The 10,457-nt window shown below is 30.9% G+C and overlaps 2 protein-coding genes across 2 annotated transcripts; both read right to left on the bottom strand.

The window, feature by feature from the left end:
- Positions 1 to 723: 723 nt before the first annotated feature.
- On the bottom strand, positions 724 to 1,717 carry LOC120122590. The gene is made up of 2 exons (XM_039141719.1): positions 992 to 1,717; positions 724 to 868 (listed from the first exon to the last, which is right to left on the bottom strand). The coding sequence occupies exons 1-2, from the start codon at positions 1,543 to 1,545 to the stop codon at positions 739 to 741; spliced, it is 684 nt and encodes a 227-aa protein (XP_038997650.1). The 5' UTR covers positions 1,546 to 1,717; the 3' UTR covers positions 724 to 738.
- Positions 1,718 to 9,335: 7,618 nt separating this feature from the next.
- Positions 9,336 to 9,910, bottom strand: LOC120122644 (histone H3.2). The gene has a single exon (XM_039141766.1). It carries the CDS (start codon positions 9,862 to 9,864, stop codon positions 9,454 to 9,456), a length of 411 nt encoding a protein of 136 aa, XP_038997697.1. The 5' UTR covers positions 9,865 to 9,910; the 3' UTR covers positions 9,336 to 9,453.
- Positions 9,911 to 10,457: the final 547 nt, after the last annotated feature.

Here is a 10,457-nt window from a genome sequence, read left to right as displayed (position 1 = left end):
ATATTTTTATTTTTAACATTAGATCACTAATGAATTTAAGGGAACAAGGCGGATTGGGGGGGGGGGAATACATATAGTATAAACATAAAATTTAAAAATACTCAAAAACAATTGTACTATCTTGCTCTAGGTGCAAATTGCATGTAGAATTTAAGAATATATTTAATTTAAAATTATTTCTTCAGATTAATTTCATGTAGAATTAATTTTGTGTCAAATCAATATTAATTTCATCTTGCTGATCGCGAGACTCCCAGCAAGCTATTTGTCTGAAGAGCATGTTACACCATTTTGATCTCGAGATTTTGTCGCATGATCCTTAAAAGATTCTTGAAATATCTCGATTGAGGAGAATACAATTTATAAGTCGCGTCTAATTTATCTCGTATATTCAATCATTGTGTTGTTTAACTGATTCAGTTCTCGCGGCTCTCCATTTAAATTAATTGAAGTGAACCACACAATTACTTGATGCAAGTCGCGGTCAACTAGACATGATCTACAAACCGTGTGATGCTGGTGCAGGAGAGCATTGCTGGGTCTGTTTTAGAGTTCTTTAGTAGCAATGACCGATTGTTATAACCATTTGAGAGCTCTGTTCACACCTCCATCATCTAAAATTCTGTCCTAAACTTTATTTAGTGTCGGTATCCAATGACAATAGATACATCAACAGATTGGTGCCGTTGCCAGTCCAAGTCCTAAGCTGACACCGGCTCCGGCTCTGGTTTCCATTTGCTATTTCTTAGCATGTCTCTGCATCTCTGTTAATATGCTATTATCATGGAAGTTGAGTGCAGAAAGTGACGCTCTTTCAAGAATGGGATTACTCAGACCTAAAAGGGAGACAGATCCAAAGACAAATTTCCTGTTTTTTGATGTTTGGTTTTGGATCAAAAACTGATTCAAAGTTGTAATATATATAATTCAAAACAAATATGTACAACCAAATGCAAAACCAAAACCAAGGCAAATCGCCAGAGCAACTAACCATGACATTTTGTCCCCATTATTTTCACTCTCTTCCTCCAAACTTTCCCCCTCTGTTTTATCACAACGCTTCTTCTCCTTGTCCACCATTTGCGATTTCAGCACCCAGACTTGAATCTCAAGCAGTCTCACCCATTGCCGATAAGCAAACAGCTGCAACGAATCTTTCATAAATGCATTCGATAAATGATGCTTTTCCTCCGCCAAGCCCGCCGCCTTCCTTTCCGCTTCCCTCGCACGCGTTTGTGACAATCTCAACGCCTTGAAAATTTCCAATTTCGTACCATCGTCACCAACGCCGTCGCTCCCACCACGAAACCCATCGTCGTCTTGATCGTCCTCTCGTCCCATGATGTTGTAAACCGCCCTGCTATTCATCGACATCAACTCCATCGCCTTATCCAACCGGGTAAACACCTTGACTGGTGGAGGAAGATCACAGTTTTGCATCAAATCAATGCCGTACTTCTTGGAAACGAGACCACCTAACATGGTAACATCGTTATCTTTACCAGCAACGGAACAATTAAACTTGTGCTTAACGTTCGCTGCCATGGCCGATGTCTCTATCAATGGTTTCCTTCAATTGGCTTGGATCAGAAATTGGAAGGACTGGGTTAGGGTTAGGCGTAGAAGGACGAAAAGGAGTTGGTGGGTTGGTATAAGAGAGAGAGTAGCGCAAGGAAGATGCATTTTTCCATAGTTGAAATTCGTTTCTTGCGAGCTTAGACTTGCCTTAAGCTCTAATATATTTATGGTTGCTGAAGCCCCCACTCCACCCTTTCTCAACATTTTAATTTACTACTACAAAAGGGATTATTGGGGAATACTTCTACACTTTAATATTTTAGCCTACAAGAAAAAAGGATTATTGGGAAGTTATATCGTGCTCCAACTTTAATATATGGCTAAGTAAAGGTGTTACTGGTTTTATTATTATTTTTTTAACAAAATCAATAAAAAAATTACCTAAAATATTATTATTTCTACCTAAAACATTAATGTTTTTTAATATTTCCGGTAAAGTGCACAATAATAACAAAACCATTAAAAAATAATGTTTTAGGTAGCGCTTTACCGGATATATTAACAAAACCGGTAAAGCGCCCATTAAAAACAAAACCGGTAGAAATAATAATGTTTTCGGTAATTTTTTACCGGCTTTGTTAAAAAAAATCGGTATCGTATTTTCTTAGCCATATATTAAGGCTGCCGCACATGAAACTTTTCCAAGACTTTGGTTTTATTTTATTTTGGTGGTTATTGTCGACAATCATTTTCGTCCGAGCTTACTTATTTATAATAATATTATTATATAAATATTATATTACTATTATTATTTATATTATTATTATTACAAATAATACAATAAATATGGAAGCCCAATTACAAGTCTTGGTAATACAACCTAGAGAAGTGAGAGTTTCTCTCTCTCCTTAGAGAGAAGAAAAATGAAAAAAATAAGGGTTGATGGCCTTAATGGCTGGTTATATGGGTATTTATACCCTCATCAAAACTACGACGTTTTGGGTAAGGGCCTTTGTGTAATTTTGATAATGGACAAACCTCGTCTGTGGTCCCTTTATGTTGTAAACTTTGCAATTTGGTCACCGAAATCAGGTTTCTGTGTATTTTAATTTTGTTTTCAAATTTTACTTTATTTCTTTTTTAGTCACTACCTGTATGTTTATATATTTAGGGTAAATATCTATTTTAGTCCCTATTATTTTAATAATTTTTTATTTTAGTCCTGAATAATTAATTATGGTTAAATTACACTAATAGTACCTAACTTTTGTAATATTTTGAATTAGGGCCACTATTTTTGTTATTTTACAATTTAATCATCGAACTTTAATACTGTTAATTTTTAATAGTATTATTAGTTTATTTGCACTTTTAGTAACACAAATATGAGTTATTTACAGTTTTGGTCTTTTATATTTTCATGTTTTAATCATTAAAATTATTATATGTAATCGGGACATATTATTTTATACAATGAATAATAAAATATTTCCTTAACTTTTTAGGAATGTATTTTAAATGATTTGTTGGTATAAAATAATATCCTTAATATTTTTTGAAGGGATTATAAATTAAATTAAATTAAATTTAGATTTATAAATTTTACTGCAAAGACATTAATTAATAAACAAAGGTACTAATTTTGTGCGTTGTGGGGGTGCTAATCTTTTCCCACACGTAACCGACTCCCGAACTCATTTTCTGGTAAGCAGACCCTTTTTGTGTTATTTTAATATTATTTTTATAAATTTTATTAAAATAACATAGTATTTTTTGTGGCAAAAATGTCAGAATAAGGCAATATGGGAAATTTTCCCCCACAATAACGTGGTTCCAACATTATTTTTCCATCTAAGGTATTTTCTACAGTACACGCCTAAAGACCCCAGGATATCTCGGCGTCTTCAGGCTAAAATTTTGTTCCATGGGATTACTCGGCGTCTTTAGTTAAATTCTTCCTCTGATTATTGTGCATTGTTTGGCGATTTTCCTGAAAAATCACTTTTTCCTTAAATATTTACGTGTCAGACACCCTTTGAGATAATATTCTCGATCTAACACCCTTTGCAGAAAGGAGCGGTGCATGACGTTGATGTGGCATCACGTGGGGTAAGGCGTGACCCATATTGGGGCAGAATAAATACCGAAGACGTGGCCCAAGCACCTTGCATCCCACCGACCCAATTGACCGTTCACACCCTCCATCCCACCCTATAAATACCCCCTCTCAACTATTTTCACCACACCAAATCCTCTCAAATTCTCTAAAATCATCTCAAAAACCAAATCTCGTTCAAATTTTATTTATAAGGTATATTTTATTATATTTAATATTTTGTTTGTATTTTATTTAATTATTGTATTATTTAATTTTTTTAGTATTTTATTTAATTATTTTTTTTGCAGTTATAAAATGGAAGGCGGTCTGATTCGTTTGGATGGAAATCTGTATAAATGAAACAATGATGTTGGAAATCTGTACTGAAGCGACGACATTCTTCTAGTACTTCCAACATGAACATTCCTTGAAATCTTCATTATCACCTCCTCAATAGTTATGTTTCTCTTTAAGGATATTTTAATATAATGATTTGATACGAAAACAACGCCGTTTCATCTTCTCGAATTTCTCTATCATAATAAACAATAGCTGAAATTCGCGACATTCTAAGAGTTTGAAAGGGAGACAGTATTATATCTGCAAAAAAACCTGAAACAATTAAATAAAGAATATATGAATTAAAAGGTTTTAGATCGGGAATATTATCTCAAAGGGTGTCTTACACGTAAATATTTAAGGAAAAAGTGATTTTTTGGAAAAATCACCAAAAATGCACAGTAATAGAAAGAATTTAACTAAAGATGCCGAGTAATCTGATGGAGCAAAATTTTAGCCTGAAGACGCCGAGATATCCTGGAGTCTTTGGCGTGTACTGTAGAAAATACCTTAGATAGGGAAATAATGTTGGAACCACGTTTCTCATACTGCCTTATTATGGCATTTTTGCCTATTTTTGGTGACCAATCACACCACGATTAATGATTGGTAGTGACTCTTCTAATTGTGTTTTATCTGATTCAAAAAAGAAAAACACTTATTTTTTCGAGGCGAGATTTTAAAAAGCAACTATACTTATTTTCGTCAGGCAAATTTCGTCTCGACAGTTATAATCTAAATTTATGTTAAGATTCTCATAATACTGGTAAAGTTGTTTGAATAAATGATAATCTAAAGTGCAGTAGAAATTATTTATTGAATTAGAATTTTTGTTACTGTACTCGATAGAAGTTTTTAAGATTATACGACTATCTTATGGAGGCGATACAGAAGAATATGATTTTGGACAAAAATTGTTGTATAATCTTGACAACTTTCAGAAATTGTTGTGTAATTCTGATGATTTCCACCGAATACCGTAGTAAAGATTCTAATATAGGAAATAACTTCTACTACACCTTATATGTGTCATTTTTTCTCACTCCATTATTCAAATAAAATTACCCATAATATTGAATTTTTTTAAATTATAATTTTATTTAATAAATTTAATATGTTATTTTATTAAATTAATTGATTAAATCATAATTAAATGTGATAATGGTTATTCTTTATGTGATATTTTATATTATTGGTTAATATAATATAAATTATTAAACAAGCTATAATATTAAATTTAAATATGTCATGTTAATTATATTAATAATGTTGATATGATATGGTATTATATTTATTAAATGTGATGTCTCAATGTTTATTCTAGATTATTAATATTTCTTTTTGTTAAGAATTCATCAAATGAATTTAGTGATTAAGGGAGTGTTATTCTCTCTCGAAATTCTGAGTTTAAGCAGATGCGTTTGTAGAGTGTGTATGCGTTGTCAATAACTAAGAAATATTATGAACATATACTAGTTTACAATCACTCTGGACTATTTTAAAAAATATTTTTTTTCTTTGTTGATTAACGATTAATATTTCCTTTTAGTTAAATTGGAAGTGAGCTTCAAGTTCAATCACGTTGGCTGATATTAGTTGAACTTACCATCTTGATCCTTGTTTTTCACAATTAAATTATAATTAGATTGTTAATGAACCTTTGAAAATCCAAAGGAAAATGTAAGATAAACATCTTTGCACTCTCTCTACTATAGGATAACCGAAGATTAGAGAACCGTCCAAAGATTCTATCTCGAACAATCCACAACATGTAAAATTCTCATATATATATATATATAGAGAGAGAGAGGGGGGTTAGGATCCACTTATACAATGTAAAACTGTTTAGTTTTACACAAATTTAGGATCGTTAGATGAGTGAAAATAGATGGTTGAGATTGACTCTTGTTTTTTTTCCAGTGAATATCTTCTCATTTCCTACTGTTAATCTCAGCCATCTATTTTCACTTATCCAACAGTCCTAGATCTGTGTAAAACTAAAAGAGTTTTATATTGTCTAACGGTATCCTATCCCATTATATATATATATATATATATATATGATTAGAGAAAAGTACATAAATGATCTTCTGATTATGAAATATTATTTTATTAAATCATTTGACTATTAAAAGTTAGAAAATGTCACTTGACTATTAATTATGATCCAAACCCGTCCTTTTTCATTAAACAATTAACAGTAGTCTTAGATGAACTTTAACTTGCTGACTGTGATATGATAAAATTTGATCTCATAATTTCAAACGATTATCATATCTTAGTCAGCATGTTAGTGTCCAACTCTGATGAACATTAAATTTTTAAAGGAAAAGGACGATTTTGCAACATTATATATAGCCGGGTAATCATTTTGTTACTTTTAATAGTTTAGGGACTCAACAAAGCATTATTCTATAATCATAGGACTATTTTGTAACTTTTAATTGTTGAGGGCCTCAATAAAATAATATCTTTGGTCAATGGACCATTTATATACTTTAGCCTTATAATTAATGGCCCAAAATTTTAATTGTGATGACGATTTCTTCCATTTAATTCCCATTAATTAGTTTTTCAAATACATTGCTCTAGAATAGAATCCAAGTGATGAGTTAGGTATGAATCACTTCAATAATTTTATATTTTTACAGTGATTTATATATATATATATATATATACTGTATATATTAATAATTTATACTTATATTTTTACAATTTTTTAATATTTATATTTTTTTTTTGTTTTTGCAAAAAAAAACAAAGATATAAACAATAGAATTATGAGAAAATAAAATAATTAAAATAAATTGTCAAATCTATTTTTTTATCAGTTGGTTTAATTTAATAAAAGAATAAAAAATATTTAGAAATTAAATAATATATATATAAGACGTAACGTAATGGGCTAAAATATCATTAACATTATTTTCTTACAACGATAAGTTGAAATTGGATCACATAAACCTTTTGTTTTATAAAAGAAGTGATAATTTTCCAGCTGCTAATTAAGGAAACCAAATGTTAAATTCATAGAAATTATGGGAGTTGTGGCCCAAGTATTCAGGGGTTGGATCTATTTGTAGGGATCAGGTTTTAACGAATTTTTGTATTGAAATAAGGATATCATATTTTTGAATGATCAATTCAAACACTTTTAGGTCTAGGAATATATGATGAAAATGTGATTGCATGTGAGATATACGAGTTAATATTATAGTGCAACCGCATACCAATGAGTAGTACTATAAAAGTTTTATCAAGTTATTCAAAATATTAATAGGATGAAGCTCATGAAATATATAAATCTTTGCAAATGAATTCTTATGCGTCAAACCATGTTAATGTTCCTAGACGATGCTTTTTTCAAGATAGGGCATTGGTTGTGTGGCTAGCGTTCAGGGACGAGCCATGATTAAACATTGACAGAGATTAAAATATTAAACATTTTAAGGAAAATATAACGACTTATTAGGTATTTAAACTCAAAATTTAGAAGATAATCTTTAATTTGTCTAATATTTAAATTTACAATGACATAAATTATTATTAGACCAAAAAATTTGAGAACACGGGATTATCATTCTTTAGTTCCACCCCTACTTGATTAAATATTTAATAAAATATTTTATTTTTTAAATACTTAATTTTACATGAACCAAAAATACTCTCAGACCAAAATTTATCGAATATATAAAATTTTTACGGAGGCCGAAGTACCTTTGGGCCCCAACAGAGCACTATCTTCTACTAGCACTGGAACACTCATGGAAAGATTGATTTTGTGAGAGGGACATTTGGTGTTACTTGCGATGTCTTCTTTTTTTTCTTTTCTTTTCCTCACCATATGTTTATGTGATACTCTTCATGGATTAACTAGAGATAAGGATGATTGTTTTTATTTTTGAGAAAGATCTTGACTGGTTCTTTTGATTGTAAGGTTCATCCACGTTTATTGCGTCAATTATTGATAAGAACAAGTTAATCTCATCATTTGTTGATGATTCGTCCCTTCTAGTTTAGACGAATAGTCGTGATCGGTGAGATAAAGATCGTTGGTCGATATTTCTCTATGAAAGAGATGAAAACATGATAGGAAATATGAGAGTCTAACAGCAAGAAGTGGCCAAAATCTCTTTTCCAAACATGACTAATAGATTTATAGTAATTCTAGCTAACGGTGTCAGACATAAAGTCAGTATGACTACTCATAAATCAATAGGCTAAATAAATGTAATAGTCAAATTTTCAAAATTTAAATTGATAAATGACATAAATTTGTCAGAAGTTTTCTCTATATGTTGAAATTAGTTTAGAGGCCATAATATTTTTATGCTCTAAGCATACAAATTACTTGAAGGCTTCAATAAGCAAAAAGGTTTATTCAAAAGTCTTTATCAACAAATTGTTGGACAAAACCATTAAGTTTGAGAATAATATAGATAATAAAATAATGATAAATAATAATTAAATATCATTATAAAAATTAATGATAAAAAATGAGCTTATTTGTTTTAGGATTGTAAAAATTATAACAGTCTGAGACCATAATTACAATTGAGAAAATAAACAAATTAGATTAAACTTCTTAAATAAAATAAATAGAAAGAAAATATTCTTTTCTTGATTGATCTTTTAATCGAAAACAGTTGAAGTCTATCGTTATAGAATTCACAAATTTTCAACCATTTATTTGATGCTTGAAATCATTAACCACAATTTTAAAAATCACAAACTATCATTGCCTTCATCAATCATCAAAAAACTAGTATAAAAAACTTTTCTTCTTTTGAACTAGTCAAAATTGTAATTAATGTTAACTTAAGGGAATTTTAAGAAAGATTTACTTTAATTAAATATCTTTTAATATTTTAATTTAAACAAATAATAATATCTTTTAATTTAAAATATTCAAGATAAAATCACATTTTCTATTTAAACTTAAATAAATATTATTTTAATTTAAATATTCAAAAAAGATATAACTATCTTTAATAGTCAGAATTAAATAAATATCAAATACCTTTGAATTTGACATATTCAAAGATAATTATCCTACTAATATTAAAATTAAAAATCTCTTTTACCTTGTAATATTCAAAAGGAATAAGAATTTAATTTAAATATTAAATCCATAGACAAAAAAAAAATCCAAGAATTTTATAACAATTACTATTATTTTGTATAGGCTTTAATGCAGTGGTGCGCGAATACTCTCCAGCTTATGTGATAATCTGAAAAAGAGTTAGACGTACAGATCCACCGGAAGTTGATCGAGCTGAGATGGATTCCCACTACCTAGTGATGGATTCACATATAAGAGCAGGTAGGCCCAGCCACAACAATTATCTTCATTTTGACATGTGTATACGCAGGTAACTCAGAGAAGAATATGAAAATTTTCAACAGCCTAACAAACAGATTTCCCCTTGAACCAAGTCTGACCTACAACTCTACACCAGAACACCCAATAAAGGGGCTAAAACTAAGCATTTACAACTCTAAGCCCTCTCGCCCCTGATCCTACGAGCCAACTGGATATCCTTAGGCATAATGGTAACCCTCTTAGCGTGAATGGCGCACAAGTTGGTATCTTCAAAAAGCCCAACCAAGTAAGCTTCAGCCGCCTCCTGTAGAGCCGCCACGGCACTGCTTTGGAATCTCAGATCAGTCTTGAAATCCTGAGCAATTTCTCTTACCAGCCTTTGGAATGGTAGCTTCCTTATCAGGAGTTCAGTGCTCTTTTGGTACTTCCGGATCTCACGCAACGCCACGGTCCCTGGCCTGAACCTGTGTGGCTTCTTAACTCCACCTGTCGCCGGGGCTGATTTCCGAGCGGCTTTCGTGGCTAGCTGCTTCCTTGGTGCCTTGCCTCCGGTTGATTTTCTGGCGGTTTGCTTCGTTCGAGCCATTTGGTTACCGAAAGATGATAACGAAATCTAATGTTTTCCTGTTTGTTTCTCCGGAAAATGAAAGAAAACTTCAATGATGAATGAGGCGGAGATCTGGGTTTGTTATATAGAGGAGTTGAGAAACGTGGGAGATTTGAAACTTTTGAAAAATTGTAGTGGAGGGAGAAGAACGTTCTTTTCTTTTCTTTTCTTTTTGATCATACAGTGGAAAGAGAGTTTGACGAGGATAGTGATCCGCGTGAAGTGGAAAGGACCAATAGGATTTGTTCTCTTAGGCGCCAAATTTATTATTTTTACACCTTGGATCTCTGGAAATTTTCAAAACTAATGCCGTATTTCGTGTAGTGTATGTACGGGAGATTGCCGTTTTGGAACTTTTATATTTTTATGAAATTTATTTTAAGATTCATGATTGATATTTTTATATATTTTGCGTTAGAAATTAATATATAAATCGTGTTTTCTTTACAATATTTTCAAAAATATAAAAATGGTCTATGGTGTACTTGTCACCTCCAAAAACATACTTTTGGGTTCTGATTCAAACAATGATGGAATAAAAATTTTAAATTTTAAATTTTTATATATTTTAG

Source organism: Hibiscus syriacus, unplaced genomic scaffold, assembly GCF_006381635.1.
Source record: "Hibiscus syriacus cultivar Baekdansim isolate YM2019G1 unplaced genomic scaffold, ASM638163v2 tig00110387_pilon, whole genome shotgun sequence".
Classification (NCBI taxonomy): domain Eukaryota; kingdom Viridiplantae; phylum Streptophyta; class Magnoliopsida; order Malvales; family Malvaceae; genus Hibiscus; species Hibiscus syriacus.
The sequence above is the reverse complement of the archived record's forward strand: the minus strand, read 5'-3'. Positions and strand labels throughout refer to the sequence as shown.

Coding starts and splice junctions, on each gene's coding strand:
- LOC120122590 (XM_039141719.1), bottom strand. CDS start 1,545: ATGGCAGCGAACGTTAAGCACAAGTTTAATTGTTCCGTTGCTGGTAAA. Junction 869..991: donor AATGGGGACAAAATGTCATG/GTTAGTTGCTCT, acceptor ATCAAAAAACAG/GAAATTTGTCTTTGGATCTG.
- LOC120122644 (XM_039141766.1), bottom strand. CDS start 9,864: ATGGCTCGAACGAAGCAAACCGCCAGAAAATCAACCGGAGGCAAGGCA.